The 17,056-nt window shown below is 37.9% G+C and overlaps 1 protein-coding gene across 3 annotated transcripts in view; it reads right to left on the bottom strand.

The window, feature by feature from the left end:
• The window catches only part of LOC143885017 (uncharacterized), a 32,498-nt gene that overhangs the window by 13,979 nt on the left and 1,463 nt on the right, over nt 1-17,056 (bottom strand). For all 3 annotated transcript variants that reach the window (XM_077388960.1, XM_077388961.1, XM_077388962.1), the window contains exons 5-11: nt 8,513-8,575; nt 3,224-3,333; nt 3,012-3,083; nt 2,739-2,878; nt 1,885-1,966; nt 1,697-1,758; nt 695-799 (exon numbers count right to left, since the gene is read on the bottom strand). In XM_077388960.1, the coding sequence (XP_077245075.1) occupies nt 695-799; nt 1,697-1,758; nt 1,885-1,966; nt 2,739-2,878; nt 3,012-3,083; nt 3,224-3,333; nt 8,513-8,575 (634 nt within the window). The remainder of the gene's footprint in view (nt 1-694; nt 800-1,696; nt 1,759-1,884; nt 1,967-2,738; nt 2,879-3,011; nt 3,084-3,223; nt 3,334-8,512; nt 8,576-17,056) is intronic.

The following is a 17,056-nucleotide window of genomic DNA, read 5'->3' on the forward strand; positions in this document are numbered from 1 at the left end:
GGCAGGATCTATACCATAGTTGCCGGAAACTCCTTGGGCGGGTGGGAAACCCGTTTCCCATAAAACACGTTTCTCGCGGTTGGAAAACTCGTTTCCCCTAAAATGAGGGAAACACGTTTCGAAAATATTTCCAAAATATGATACAAAATTGAAGAAATGTTTCTGAAACACATGGGAAACATATGGAAAATTTATGTAAATAATGTGTAAACGCGTGATAAACGTATGAGTGCATGTGAAACCTATAGGAAACATGTGTGGAACTTACGAAGAACATTTTGGAAAAAACAAATCATTTCCTAAGACATTTCTCGTACGATTTTCTTTTGTTACTCGTTTCTCGTTTTTCGTTTCCCTTATATTTTTTTATGTGTTTCCCATTTCCGTTCACGTTTCGTTTCCCGAATTCGTTTCCCACCTTGGTAACTATGATCTATACCATAGTACAAATTATTTTTCAAGTTTCAATAGGTCTTAATGTGTCAGTGAGAATGCAACACAAATCATTTTTCAAGTTTCAATAGGTCTTAATGTGAGAAAAGAATGAAACAACAGCCAACAACTGTAAAAAAAATTACAGCGCATGATTTAGATCACCTGCTAAGAAAAACAGAAGAACATTCAAGAAAATGAGGAAAAGAAAGATAATAAAAAAGTATTTTCAGATGTGTAACATTGTAGTAGGAACTTGAACCTGTCACAAAGGATTGAACTACAATCAAGGCACACTGCCAAACTTGATGAGCCACGACAAGTATTGCATTTTGCAGCTGACGAGCTTCTAGCTATTTGGTGGCATCTGTACACAAGGTGAGGCATAAATAGTCTGGTGAACAATCTTATGGACGCAGATAAATGCCATGTCAAAGATTAAGCACGGATAGAATAAAATCCATCTACAATTCCAATTGTATCAAAAAAGGCTTACCTAAACAATTCTCTTTTGTCATTTCAAAAAAAAGGGGGAATTCTCTTTTGTAGCATGCATGTCTAGTGAAAATCAAAAGAAAACGGCAAAAAGAACATTATAGGTTGTTAGTGTTGATAGTTTCAATCGTAGTTGCCAGAATGGGAAGCAATTGTGAGTAGGCGATGCTGGAAATGAAAGTGGGAATAAAAGGGTCTAGAAAAGAGAAAACGAGGGAAGTGAAGAGCTCTAAAGAAGGTAAAGAGGAAATGTGTGGGAAGCGTCATTGAACATGAAGCATGTAACAAGCCTCATTGGAAGCAAACAAGAACTGTAAAGAAAAAGTATTGTTATAGGAGGTGGAAAAAGATTCAAATAGTTTTCATTTCAAAATTAAAATGAGTTGTTAAGTTTTAAATGCACTCTTTTTAAACACTATCCTTTAGCATTATCAAAAAGGGAAAACACTCTTTTAAGAAGAAATTTCCATGCAATTATTTTCACTCAAACATTGGTATAAAGTATTTTTTTTCTTTTCGAAGAAGTTGGGTATAAAGTAATATACAGTGCATGAGAAAGAGGATATAACTTAAGTAAATTACCAGCAACCTTCACATCCCAATATAACTGTGGTATTTGGGTGTGATGGAACCCATACCGCACTGTAGTTTACGGGGGCCCAATGGTAGTATCATAACATGCCACACTGTGTTGAATTGCAAAGGTTGCCGGCATTCCTGGAAACAAAATATAGGACTCCTATTCATAAAGATGAATTTGTAGAATAACCTTCTGTAGAGTGCAAGAAGATCTCTTGGTATGGAACTAGATTTGTTTTCTCCCATGGGTACCTACACATGACAGGAAAACACAAACCTCTAAATAAAATATAAACTATAAAAATAAATGAGTGATGACGCCAACAGTACTTTACTTCTAAGTTAAAATGAAATGAGAAGCAGAAGCTGAACACATACTCGACTGGAAGAAAGGTACCCAGTGGAAGATGTTGTCACCAAACAATCCTCTGCAAGGTGGCCAGGTCTCAGACATTTCCAACTGTAATGGAAAATTTCAAAATCATAAGAAGAAAAAGTTGAATCTGACATACTAAGGGTGAAGAAATTAGGTATGAGGGTTAATAATATTTCCAGAAAGTGTGACCTAGAAAGCTAGGATATAAACAAAAAGGTATCCCCAGTTCCACGACTAGGTAAACTTTCTCATTCCTTGATCGAGCAAAGTCTCCCTAGCCTTTCTTAAATTACACCATAACCAAGAAAAGTGCATCAAAATAGGAGCAAACATCTGCATAGTGACGTTATATGGATCTGCACATGAGGACGAATCTAAGTTTGAATGTAAGCCTCACATTAGAATCTTTGCACGTGAGGGGGGCTTTATTTTGATTTATAGGCATAAAAAACCGGACTATGTAGCTTATGATCTAGGACTTATGTGCAGACTCTGATTCCTATTAATGCAAGGAAAGTTCATGAGCAATCCCATAATTCAGCAAAGATGATTCCAGAGAAAGAGAGTCAATAAAGGGCATCTTTCTTGTCTATGTATGAAAGATCAGCACCTAACGAAAAGCGGCAAAAGAAAAAGCCAAAAATGAGCATGAGGATACGGATCCGACATATCCCACACCTCTATTCTTATCATATCCTGCTGAGTCAGTTGCTTTCCCCAATTCTAAGCATCCTGGTTTCATGGGTCCTAAGATAATAGCAACTATACATTCAGTCATAATATAAAATTATAGTGCTTCACAACTTTTACTAAGGAATATTGCCCACTAATTAGGACATTTGACAACGAAACATACCATTCATATGTACATAGACTGGATCTTATTTTGGTCCATCTGTGTCTGTCAAAATCCCAGGTTTCCTCCTTAGGCTCGGGCATCCACAATGCATCTTCAGGTCTAGTCAAGGAGATAAGGGATTCTTTACTAGCGCCGCCCTGCAAAGAAGTGTGCAGATAGCGATCAAATGTAGTTTTCAAGTGCCTGTTCGGTGTACGGATTTTGTGGAGGCAATATGAAAATCCAAACAGATCATAAATTTCAAAGGCAGAGGAAAAAACAGCACAACACCTCTATCTGGTCAAGATTTTGAAATTTCGGCAGCTCAGATTTGCAATCCATACTGCAGATATCTTCACCAGTCTGTAACAAAATGAAAATGGTTTTTAATTTTAAATGGGACAAAATGAAAATGGCAACCAAGAACTAACTTCACAAGTCTTCGTAGCTCATCTTTGCAATCCAAGCTAGAATGAAAAAAACATGATGTTTTTCACTCCTACCTCACTGCATATATACTCCCCATATTTGCCACATACCACACAAACAGGCTCCCCAGGAAGTGGAAAACGCTGTTCACCTCTTCCTTTAACCTGGGTTTCTTCAACATCAGCTGAAAACAGCACCAATGTAAGCTATATGTAAAACAAATTTAGAATTAATGAATGCTGATTTTTCTAAGTAATCCACGCTCCAGGAACATGGCAAAAGTCACTGAACCATTACTAGTCTACCCCAAGAATGCAAAAAAATGAAATAAGAGAGTAAACAAAACGACCCTTAAACATAACTGGAGTTGCCAATGATTTATCCACCAATAAAACGAATCAATACTCGTAAGAAATCAAAAGCATGCCTTTAAATATAGTCACTTATAAAAATGGTATATAGTTTATGACAAGTTCTACCAGTTTCAAAAAAATAAAAGTTTATACCATCAATCCTGGATGTGTTTGCTGAAAGAAATAGGATGATAAATGAGTGTGAATTACAAAGTGCTTGATGATAAAATAACTAATGTCAACAGAAAAGGGGGAAAAACACTGCCATGACCCTCTTTTCACAGGCTGCACTATCTTTATCAAAACTTTACTATAGAGGAGGATGACTCCATTAAATTAGTGACAACTAAGATGTAATTATATTATCAAGAATCTTCAATAACTGTAAAGGATGTGAATGGTGGCGCCACTGCTTAACTTGCCTAGTCAACGCAGCACATGCAATCAGTGTGCTAAGTTTAACTAGAAGATCAACACGTGAAATTTAAAAAAAAAAAAAATCAGCTCAAGTTCCAAGTCATCATTGTCCCGGTGTCCCCCAATGATGATTCCAGAATCTGAACTTAAAAAGTGTTGGAACACGTGAAATATAAAGAAGTCTATAAGAACTACAGCAAGATGCATGGCATTAGTACTTTTTGAACAACATCATACCTGGTTCAAAACATTAGTGCTCCTCTTTTGATTTTTTTTACACATAAGAATTTTTGTTTTTCCTCACTCAAATTTCCTTTTGGTGTATTCTTATTTTCACATGTTTATGCCAGTTCCTCATCAAATTATAACATGATAGATTGCATCAGACACTCATGGACCTATGCTACCCAGATATTGTTACACACATGAAGATGAATGCCTGGTGGGAAAGACGACCCAGTATTTCCAATATCCAAGATACGGATACGGATTCCGGTATCACATGCAATTAGATATGACACGAACATATACAAGTAAAAATAAAATAAAACCCTAAATAGCTTTGAGTAAAAAGAAGGAATTGATAATATGATGATGACAGTCACTTTGATGAGAATGATGTATATTTATTTGAAACATGATACTAATTCAACAAACATAAATATCCATGTAATATGCAGCACGAATTTTAAACTTAGAAACCCTAAATAGATTTGGCAAAAAAGAAGGTATTGATAGTATGATGATGATAGTCACTTTGATGAGAATGATGTATATTTGAAACATGATACTAATTCAACAAACAAAAATAACTTCGTAATATGCAGCACGAATTTTGGTATCATAAGATGCCGCACAGGGTAAGTTGGGCCAATATGAATATGTGGGTATCAATGTATCATAGTCATACACATGTTGACACTTGTCACCTATGGCACATCTCTAGTAGAAACGTCAACCACATTAATGCAGAAAACACACAAACTAATAAAATAAACCAGCAAGAAAGAGTGATCCTTTATTGAAAGAATATCTGATAATGAAACAAACAGCAAAAGCAAAGAGGAAAAAACCCTAGCACAGGTTATTCGTGAACAGCAGACCAAATATCATTCTAACTATCCCCAAAACATTCCCAAAATCCCTCATAATATCCTCCCTTTAGTATTTTATTAGAAAATCTCCAAAACATATTCATAAATATGCCACAACAAACAAAATAGGCAGCACTCCATGATGGTCGTCCTCTAACTGAAACTGAAAAACAAAAGGAAACAAAGATCCACACCTACGAGTTAGCACCCTTGGGCCTACGTTGGTATATTTTCTTAAAAAACGTAGATGTTGCTCCTACATCAACTCCTCCAGTTGTTGAATATTGTCACTTTAGTTCTTACATGTCTCCCTATAGGGTGATATGTATGTAATTTCATTTTGTTTCTTATTCTCCATATATAAATACAAACTAAGATTAGAGAGAACAAATCTCTAATTTTCCCTATCTCATATATTTCCTTCTTTTCTCCTCCTTTCTTTTCTTATTGTGTCAAACCCTAAACTGCGTAACCAGCTCGGTATCAGAGTCATCCATCAGATGTAGACCATCAAAAGAAGCAAACAAAGCAGCCAGGAAGATCCCTAGGGTAAGCGTACATGTATCGACATCAGCACTATATGGAGGCTGGCAACAGCAGGTGTAGTCAGCGCTGATGAACCCTAGGGTTTGAATCGCCTCCCCAAGGACTATAAAGGGAGGCCCAGTGCACGAGGCTCCCGCCATTGCGGGGTCTGGGGAGGGCCAGATGTACGCAGCCTTACCCCTGCTTTGCAGAGAGGCTGTTTCCGTGACTCGAACCCGTGACCACCAGGTCACAATGGAGCAATCTTACCGTTGCGCCAAGGCTCCCCAAGGACTATACACCTTCAAAATTTCACATTAATCTGAGACAGTTTGATAGGGTTTTAGGCCCTTCTTTCGATCAAAAACAGAGTGCAGATATTGTGTTTTTACAAATATGGAGTATATTGAACGGCTTCATACCACAAGCCACGAGAGTAGTCGTTTTCCTACGTAAAACATGGTATGAGCATCGTTAAGATTGCCATTGTTTTTTGGAGGTTTTATTCACCATTTGGAATTCCAAAGGAGGTCCTACTCTTGCATTTGTTTTCCATTTTTTCTCACCCAGATCTTGGAGAATCGTAAGGTTTGTGGATTTGATTTCATCAGGCCACTGAGAACCCTACCCTTCATATCACAACTGAGACACTAGATGGTAGGGAACTACCTTCAATGGTTACAGTTTGCTAAATGGTTTCTGATGAGTAAAGGAAAATTTGGATACTTAAATGGCAGAATTAAGGAACCTAAGCCGGATGACCCTGCTTATGATAAGTGAGAAGTTGACAATTCGACCATAGTATCATGGCTCCTTCATTCAATGATTCTCGCGATTGGTAAGAGCTACATGCTTATGGAGACAGGAAAAGAAATTTGGGGTGGACCGGTGCTGACCTATTCCTAAAAGGGGGATATGGCTTTAGATTATGAGTAGAGGTGCCAGATTCTAATGACAAAGCAAGGGGATTAGAATGTGGCATCCTATTATAATACACTTCAGGGTCTTCTGAAAGAATTGGACCGTCGTGATGAATTCCAGGCCGATTGTTCTTCAGATGCATTCAAGTCTCCAAAAAGAATTGAATGTGAGTATCATTGATTACTTAGCTTGACTGAGTTCGATTGGGGTTGGGGTTTGGATTAGGGTTTTGGGATTTTGGGTTACGCGATACAGAATGCGCCATAGGGAGTAGGTGCCTGCTTGCGCAATACGAAATAGAGGGAGAAGGGTTGCGCAAAAGGATTGGATGGCAACACGGAACAGGAGAGTGGGTTTGTGAGAATGAGCAATACAGAATGCGCAGTATGGGGGAGGGGGGTTACGCAATACAGAATGCGCCAAAGAGGGTTGCGCACATACGAAAGGGGGAGAATGGTGGTGCACAAATACTAGCGGGTCGTGGCTTGCATTGGAAGTGGTGTGGCCCACAAGGGTGGTCCCTAGGGCACAGTAACCCTAGGGCTCTGATACCGTGTTGATGAAGAAAGAAATCAGGAAGAGAATGTGAGAGAATTGGATGCTCTCCCTCTCATATGAAATATATATATATATATATATATATATATATACACACACACACACACACACTAGGGTTACAAGTAGAATGACAAGAATACCCTCATATGGGTATGTAATTACACCACTACTCCTAACAAAAACAAGCAACAAAAGCAAAGAGAAAAAACCCTATCAGAGGTTCTTTGTGAACAACAATTCAAAACGTTACCCCCTAAAGCATTGAAAACGTTACCCCCTAAAACATTCCCGTGATCTCATTATATCCATTTTGTATTTTAATAGGAAATCCCTAGAATATCCTATGCCCCTAAACCCCAAATGAATAAAATAAGCAGAACTACCCGATGGTCCTCCTCTAATTGAAATAGATATAAAAGAAACAAAGACCTCTAATTGAAATCGAAATAAAAGAAACAAAGATCAGCCACTACTTGTTAGCACCCTTCGGCCTACGAATGTATATTTTCTTTCTTAAAAAAAACTTAGATGTTATCCATGCATCGCATATATTTGGTTCATGAGACATATTTATGTTTTGAATCACGGAAAACAAACATAGATTCATAGTATTGGCATGTTTGAAATTAAACTAAAATTTCACCACGAATCTAGCATAGCCATTTTAGTGGGGAGAGGAATCAACTGAAGGTTATGAAAGTGGGGTTGATTATAGGGGTGCAAATCGGGTCAATTTTTTGGAATTCAGGTTGGAGCTTTTACCTTGAAATCGGGTCGGGTTCGGGATTCCAATTCATTTTTCAACAAAAGCTCAACCCACCGGACACAGGTTGCACCCCTAGTTTATTAATTCATTGTCAGCTTTCGACCTAATCATGTAGTGACCATATATTTGGTTCATGAGTCATATTTATGTTTTGAATCATGGAAAACAAACATAGATTCATAGTATTGGCATGTTTGAAATTAAACTAAATTTTCACCACGAATCTAGCATAGCAGTTTTAGTGGGGAAAGGAATCAACTGAAGGTTATGAAACTGAGGTTGATTAATTCATTGTCAGCTTTCAACCTATTCATGTAGCGATCTCATGGCTTCACAACAATGATCTCATGGCTCAATACCAATTTACTTACCTATAAAGGGAAAACAAATGCTACCGTCATAACCCATAACAAAACTCCAAGCCATCAACCTAATGAGTGAGACAAAAAACTTTTAACCTGACTATCCAAGAATCTTGACCGCAATGTTTTTTTTTATATTAAGATGTAGAACACAAAGGCAGCATGCAGCACACCATTTCTTACCTTGCAGAACCCATGCTGACAAAAAAATAATTCTTCGCATATTGAACACCATGAAAACATAGCAAACAGAAGCAGTGAAAAAAATAATAAGTTTGAAAAAGATAAAAGGAAGATGCTCATAAGTCACATCAGCGTGATATGATAAATTAATAGTAGGCCAACAGCACAGAATTCAGAAATTAACCAGGAGTAGATGTTTTTTCTGTGCATTCTTCTGGCAAAGTCCTTTCATCTTCATCTTCATCCCCTGAGATTCCACAAAAACAAACTATTAGATTACTAACTGGAACCAATGCAGACATTGAAACTTTCCATATCTATAATGTCACGATCTTGCCACAAAACATCATTTCTATCAAAGCCAAGCATGTAAAGATTTGGAAAAACCAAAGATAACAAGGGAAAAAACAACAAGGAAAGAATTGATGCTCGTACTTAGCTTTAATCTTAGAAAGAAACCATTTCCTAGAAGAAAAACAAAATAGCTATGCAGAAGTTTGAACCGAGGTATTTGTTTTTAGTACCAAAGGTGAAACACCTCAAAATCCAGTATGTATCGTTGATTGATGAAGGACGATCGAATGTTGAACTAACACTCGGCTCAGATACTAAATCTGATGCAGGACTATCGAAGAAATAATATTTTGTTCAAAAACCAAATTGATGCAGGACGATCGAAGGAAGGACTGATACTTCGCTCCAATACCAAATTTGATGCAGGATAGATCTATAGAAGGGTCGTTATGGGTAAAGCTCCAATAACAAATTTGATGTAGGATGGATCTATAGAAGGGTCGTTATGGGTAAAAATGATGCGTAAAAATTAGGGTTTTGAGTCCTAAAACTTGTGATTAAAATTGAAAAAAATATGTCTACTAGGTTTAGCGTAGGTTTGGAGGAGTGCAGACGCATGCCGGGAAGGTGCCGATGTATTCCGTGAAGGTGTAGAATTAGTTTTAGGGCAAAACAAAAGGGGCGTAGGGTATGAATGGATTTGAATGATGTTATGTTTCTAAGGTAGGAAATTTTGTTATAATGGGTATTTTAGGGGTTTGTGTAGAAGATATGAGAAAAATAATTCAAGAGATGCTTTGGGTGAGATTAATTGAGGTTTGGGAATCCCGGGAATGTGATTTATGGGGAAAAAAAAAAAACATGAAAGACATAGATCGCAAGGCTAGAATCTTACCAACCAAACCCAAGGCAACGCAGCAAGAGAGTCCCTAGGCATCGCTCCATAGGGAAGATCAAGGTATCACACGTTGGCAAGGAATAGACATCACGTCCACAGAAGAGAAGTAGGTTTCAAATATTTGTTCAATCCTCAGTTTCATCATTCATTTCATCGTGACTAAAAGAAAAGTGCCTCAAGGCTTACTATATATATATATATATATAGATGGGGGTTTCACTATTCACTGCTGACGTGGCAGCGTGAGGGAAAAGGAGTGGTTTTTTTTAATCCTATAACTGTGGTGCTGCCACGTGGCACCCCCTCTATCCTATATATGTCATGTGTCACCCCTCTATAAAGAAAGCAGAATCCTATAACGTTACACCCTTTTGTTTTTCAAAAGACACCCTTCCTCCACAAACGTCGCGCCTCCTCACCTCCACCCAATCAACAATGCATAAACTCAGAATACGCATCTCTCTCTCTCTCTCTCTCTCTCTCTCTCTCTCTCTCTCTCTCTCTCTCTCTCTCTCTCTCTGCTTCTTTGTCTCTCTTTATCGCCCTAAACCTTTTTCCTTCCTACCCATATCAGCCCACCCTTTCTATTGATGGTTGAAATCCTTTCAAGTAAACCCTTCCTACCATTTCACGCCTCTAAAATTTCCACATAAAAAAAATCAGGTTATTGTATTTTTTGTTTTTTAATGGAGCCAGTGTTGTGTAGTTTAATTTTTTTTCTTTTTCTTCTCTTTATTCATGCCCCTGTCTTTATATTTTTGGTTGGGATTATTAAAACCTGATTCATGATCAGTTAAGGTCATTTCTGGATTTTGGAATTCATAATCACATCATGGATTTTGCATACTTCTTTATTTCCATGTTTGGATTGCAGGAATTTTTTGGAAGAGTTTGTAAAGGAAAAATATTTCTTAATTTTTGTAGACGTGAAAAACCATAACTTGAACGAACCCTTTTCAATTTTTTATTTAGAGGGACCTTCAATTTATGATTATAACCCTCTAGATTAATCATAATTATATCATTTCAATTTATGATTATAACCCTCTAGAAAAACGTTTCCTGAGAAAAAAATTTCCTTTTCAGAAATGTTTTTCTTTCAAACCAAACAGGACCTAAAGCTCTTTGATTTTTCCATACATGTTTCATGTGTGCACCAAGTGCTTGATGAAATGCCTCTAAGAAAATCGTTTTTTACTTCCCTGTGTTGTGCATTTAGGCATTCCAGGGTTGCAGAGGCATCCAAACGAACACTCATTAATTTGTTCAGATCATTTACCAACAACTCAATGCTCCATTTTGTGTTTATATATACGTATATAAATATATATGCAGGGATCCAGATAATTTTTTCTATTTAAGGTACAAAAGGCAAAGGCAAGGCTATTTTTTCTTTCCCCCCTACGCTGATATAACAACATGTTCTCTATCCTATTTGTCCGAATTTTCCCTTGGATAATTTTTTCATATCTTTTCAGTGAAGATATCGCCTTTGCAGAAGACCAATTCCCTTTCTCGGTCGAAGAGACTCAACCCAACTGAATAGTTTGTGCCAAGTGGTTGGCTGCAGCAGCCCGGACAACCTTGGTCCGACTCCGAGAGGTCGTTAGCAAAGAAAAAATAAACTAATGGCGTCGAGAAAAGCACGGTGGAAACGGGGTTTTTTCTCTTATATTTTCATGAGTGAGCTTTGGGATCACTTATTTTTAAAAGAGTGAGTTTTGTTCACCTTAGGCCATGTTTTGATTGATTTGTTGAAAATTTTGGCAAATAAAAGGCTCTCGATTAATTTTTTTTATAGTTTCGAAATTTTTGGATCACTTATTCAAAGTTTTGTTCAACCAGTTTGATACTTGGAAAGTGAAGTCTACTACCACTTATGTTCTCTGTCAACTTCTGGGTGTTTTATGTGAAAAAAATGTTTTCCTATTGCTCATAGGCTTTTATCCACCCATCTGATATTTATTAATTTCCATAAATGAAAAATTGCATTTTATTTTTTATTTTAAATCATTTCTGTTGCATTTATCCTGAATCATTTATTCTTCCATTTTCTTTTTAAACAACATTTTTTTACGAATAATTTACTTCTTTTGTTGCCCCGTGCATCGCACGGGTTGACACACTAGTATATATATATATATATATATATATATATATATATATATAGAGAGAGAGAGAGAGAGAGAGAGGAAAGTGTTCCTGAACTCGAGCTTAGATAAGCTTATCTGAGCTCAAGCTCAAAAACACATGTGGCCCCACATTTTTTGGGGCATCCAAAGCATTCATTTGGAAGGCCCGTCCATAGATAGGGTGTGTACCAAAAATCAGACCTATAGATAGGGTGTGTACCAAAAATCAGACATATAGGATCATCCTAACCCTGCCATTTGTTGAGGGAAAAAATGGGCAGAAACATGGACACTGTCCATTTTCCCCTCCACCTTTGATTGGGTTAGGATGATCCTATAGGGCTGATTTTTGGTACACACCCTATCTATGGAAGGGCCTTCCAAATGAATGCTTTGGATGCCCCCAAAAAATGAGGGGCCACATGTGTTTTCGAGCGCAAGCTCAGATAAGCTTATCTGAGCTCAATCTCAGGAACACTTTTCTCGTATATATATATATATATATATATATATATATATATATATATATATATATACACTAGTAAAAAAGCCCGTGAGATGCACGGGCCAACAAAGAACTGTACGGACCACATCATAGGTTGATCCAAACCGTCCATGTGATGGAACACAACATCAATAGGTTGCACCCGTAAAATCATTTCCATAGGCTGATCCTAGCCCTCCAATCTATAGAGGTTTCCATAATTAAAAAAGCATAAAGGAGGGGGGTAGGATTGAAATTATGTGGCTTTAATGGGTGCCTTTGTTAAAAAGCATAAAGTAGGGGGTAGGATTGAAAAGGGTTGAATGGGTGCCTTTGTAAAAAAAGTCAAAAAAAGTGATGTGTAATTCTCATAGAATTTTGGGAGAAATTCAAATAATTCTCTCCTTTTCTCTTCTGCTATATATATATATATATATATATATATATATATATATATATATTGCGATGCACGGGCCGACAAAGAACTATACGGACCACATCATAGGTTGATCCAAACCGTCCATGTGATGGAACACGACATAAATAGGTTGTGCCCCAAAAATCATTTCCATAGGTTGTTCCTAACCCTCCAATCTATATAGGTTTCCATAATATGTTGTTTCTCTTAAATCGGATGGTTAAGATCACCCTATAGATTTTTTATTTAAAAAGCATAAAGGAGGGGGGTAAGATTGAAATTATGTGGCTTTATAGGTTGATCCAAACCGTCCATGTGATGGAAGACAACATCAATCGGTTGTGCCTGTAAAATCATTTCCATAGGTTGATCCTAGCCCTCCAATCGATATAGTCCATAATTGTTGTTCCTCTTCAGGTGCCCGGAATCCGTCAATATTTTGCAAATGTCCTGCATGAGTAATATAAAGTAGTTCTTTCGTCATTGTCATATGTCTTTACCTCTTCTCGGTAGTTTTTTTCCGTAATTGTCATAGACAGGCACCCTATGTCGGTACTTTTCGTATGTAGTTTACGATTTTATCCTCACATAGATAGTATGTACAGATATGTGGGGAGGGCAAAAAACGGTAAAAATCATCCCCATTGACGTGTTAAATGGACAATAATTCTCCCTTTTCTCTTCTGCTATATATATATATATATATATATATATAGAGAGAGAGAGAGAGAGAGAGAGAGAAGAAGAAGCGAACTAAAAAGTTCTAAAACTTCATTCAAAAAAAAAAGTTCTAAAACCCTAAAACAGAAACCCAACACTTTCGGATAAAAATACCCTCTAATGACTTCAAAACTCTCTCCCCGCTTAAAATTCACGTAATACATATGCGCCCTTAAAACACACAACTCAAAATACTTAAGTGATTTTGAAGGGAAAAGACAATAGTACCCCTACTATAACTTAAAGGAGTGTATTACGGGGCCTATTTAAAACACACATAACTCAAAAAACTTAACTGATTTTGATGGGAAAAGACAACAGTACCCCTACTATAACGTAAAAGATTTAAAATACACCAAAAATTAAAATTAGGACCTTAGGATGGTCCCCATCAAACACCTTTTGCTAGTCGTGCCTTCCTCTCCTGTGAACAAGATTTGGAGGACTCTTGCTCCTCCTAAGGTCTGTGTGTTCGGCTGGACTACGTGCATTGACAAGATCTTGATGGTGGACCACTTGCGCAGCCGCAATATAATTATCGTCAATCATTGTGCTCCGTAGCTTGAGGCAAGGAAATAGTGGAACACATCTTTCTTCATTGTAGGGTAGCTAGAGAAATTTGGCCATTTGTCCTGAATTTGTTTTGGCACCTACTTGGCCTTGCCAGCTCATATTGCAGGTATGAATTATTGAGGGGTGGACCTCTTCTCCTTGGCCCAGGAGGGATCAGATCCTGTGGAACTTGGCCCTTTTGGCTTCTCTTTGGGCTACAGGGAAAGAAAGGAATCGAGTCCTCAAAGTTTGGCTGAGAGAATTTTCTCCATTCAGCAACAAATATTTTCGTTCGTAGTGAATTGGGCTGGTGCTCTCCCAGATTTTAGGGGTGTCTCTGAATCCTCTATTGGAAGATCCTAGGCTAAGATGAGGGTGACCAAGATAGTAGGGTTGCAACTTGGGTCGGGTTTAATCCGGCCAGCATCAGCCCGGCCCGAAAAAAGCATGGGTCGGGTTCAAAGTGGCCGGGTAAGTTGTTGGGCTGGGTTTACTTTTCCAAAGCCCGAGTGATTCTCGGGTTGGGCCGGTTTTAAAGGTGGAAAACCCGGCCCGCCCGAAAACCCGCATTTATTCCTTTTTTAATATTATAAGTTATAAATAATAACATTGATATGGGTAATTTAGTAATTCTCATTTCTCATCTCACCAAGACAGTAAGAGTGTAAGACACAGACGAAAGAAGGTCTATTTCTCGCATTTATGCCTCAATTACCTATTGCTCTGATGGCCATCGAAGTCATAAGAAGGTCTATTTCTTGCATAAAATAATCTTTGTAGTTCTTTAATTTGTTTACAGTGGCATCTTTACTCATATTTGATTGTCCATTTTATTCATGCTTTCCATTCATGTACATGTTTGTAGGATACGTATCAGTATATCACCACAATAATAATTTTATGTCATTCTCTATAGGCAAACAGAGGCCATGACTGCATTCTTTTTTTATCGAACCTCAGAACCTGTGTTTTGCATAAATATTTAGTGAGTAGTGTTTAAAAGCTTACAAATCAGTCTGGCCACTAACGAGTTCATTGAGAATTAGAAAATGTTTAAATCATAGTTTGTCTAATCATATCACTTATCAGGATGTTTCAATCAACATGTTAAAATCAGGTTTAAAGTGGGTTTAGAGTAAATTAGGACAATTTGGAATAAAAAGGAGGGCATTGCATGAAGTTGGAGGCGGCAATGCGGAAAAACCCGACCCGACCCGAGGTTGTTTCTTGGGTAGGGTAGGGTAGGGTTCTAGAAAACCCGACCCGCCCGACCTGAGTTGCAACCCTACAAGATAGTAGCTATTAAACCAATTCCCAACTGGCCACATCCTGCTATTGGATTTGTGAAGCTGAATTTTGATGGGCCTAGTGTGGGGGGTCCGGCTGGTATGTGGGTCCTCTTAGAAATGCAAATGGTATCACTAGATGGGCCTTTTCTGAGCCTCATGGTCAGACAGAAGCTAATGACGCGGAGGTGCGGGCCTTCTTGGTTGGGATTCGCCTTGTAGATCTCTCTAATTTTTACCATTTGGTTATGGAAGGTGATTTGCTTAAGGTGATTCAGTTGATGAGGCCGGGGGAATTATCCGTGGAGGTCTTCCAATGCTATCGAAGAGGAGTTGGTCCATGTCGGAATCTTCCTCACTTTCCAGTATGTTTGGCACTCTGCCCGCAGTGAAGCTGAACGGTCGGCCCATTCAGAACTGTATAGACCTGACTTCAAGACTTTTAATTATCTCCCTCCATGTTATATTGTTAGCTCTACTTATTTTTTGTTGTTTTGGCTAGTTTCTGCCCACCTTGGTCCTCGAGCTTGACCTGTTTTTAATGTAGTTGTCCTTCAGAAAAAAAATGTCTTAAAGTTATGAACTGCAAAGACAATTAGATTTAGAAAAAGTTACCTCCTTGATACCACATGGTCCACGTCGAACTGCATGTGGGCGGATAATCACCATCATCGTCGCATCCTCAACCTCAATATCCATATGGGATGTGTCCCTCTATGAGGACCATATAAATAACCATACAGGAAGATGTACTAATAAGCTTCAACTCCAAGGTTATCCCTTGTCTTCTTTACATTCCCATAAACATACCCAAAGTCAAATGACTGAGGGCCAAGGGATACATTTGTTCAGACCACATTCGTGTATCCATTACCACCCAAAATTTGGAGGGCACAATCTCACCACCACAACCACGATCATCAAGCTCAAGGTACTCGGATTCACCATCATCTACAACACTCGTGCTCCAGCCCTAACTACAGCACATATATATAGGATAAGGGTGAAACACAATTAACCTATACATGATAATTCACAGCTCCACCACACTCAGTCTTAGCCTCATCACCAACGACAAGGATGTCACCATTACTGCCACCTATGTTGTCTTTATCATAGTTTTAAAATTTCGGATTTCAATTGGGGCCGACACGAAATTCACATGTAATCCCGAAATTACAAAATTTTGGTGAAATTTCGGCATTTCGGTAAATTTTCGTTTTTAACCCTTTTTAGAAAAAATTTAGAAACCGATATATTTTATCGAATTTTTTACAGGATTTCGGCCGAAACCGACATGTAAATCCTTGGTCCTTATCACTCTTAGTCTCCAATGCATCAATAATAACCTTTTCGTTTCAGGTACAAAACTGTTTCGTCATATATCAGACCACATTTTCCAATACACGTACCTCGAATGACACTATAAACAAAAAACGATACAGGGTGTCTACAGTACACCCCTCCATATCATGTATCACCGTAGTAAAAAATGAATAGGTGCCATCTAAAATATCTCAGAATTGGATGGAACATAATCTCAAGGTGAGAACAGAGCTTCTGCTCAGACCCTGAATATATTCATACATGCACTGGCAAGTTAAATTACATAAAGTAAGACGGATCAAATAAGATGTGGCGGCAGTTAGGTCGCCTAGATTTGAGTGTTGGCGGAAGGTTTTATCCAAACAAACCAATGAAATTGTTTCACATCATTAGCAATAATAGATATCAGAAACAGTTCGCACTCCAAAACAAAACAACAATCACCCAGAAGTGGCTTTGAAGCATGTAACAGCATGAAATCAGACGACGAAACCCTCCAAGGATAGTTTCAATTCTTTATACGTTCTACTTATTGGCAGTTCCAATGCGGAAGTTCATATCTGACCCAGAACACTTTTAAATCTGTAGATAAACTCATAAAAGTCATTTGACTGTACT

The sequence above is a fragment of the Tasmannia lanceolata genome, unplaced genomic scaffold (genome assembly GCF_043159265.1).
Source record: "Tasmannia lanceolata isolate RefF3 unplaced genomic scaffold, GAP_Taslan_0.1 ptg000008l, whole genome shotgun sequence".
NCBI lineage: Eukaryota > Viridiplantae > Streptophyta > Magnoliopsida > Canellales > Winteraceae > Tasmannia > Tasmannia lanceolata.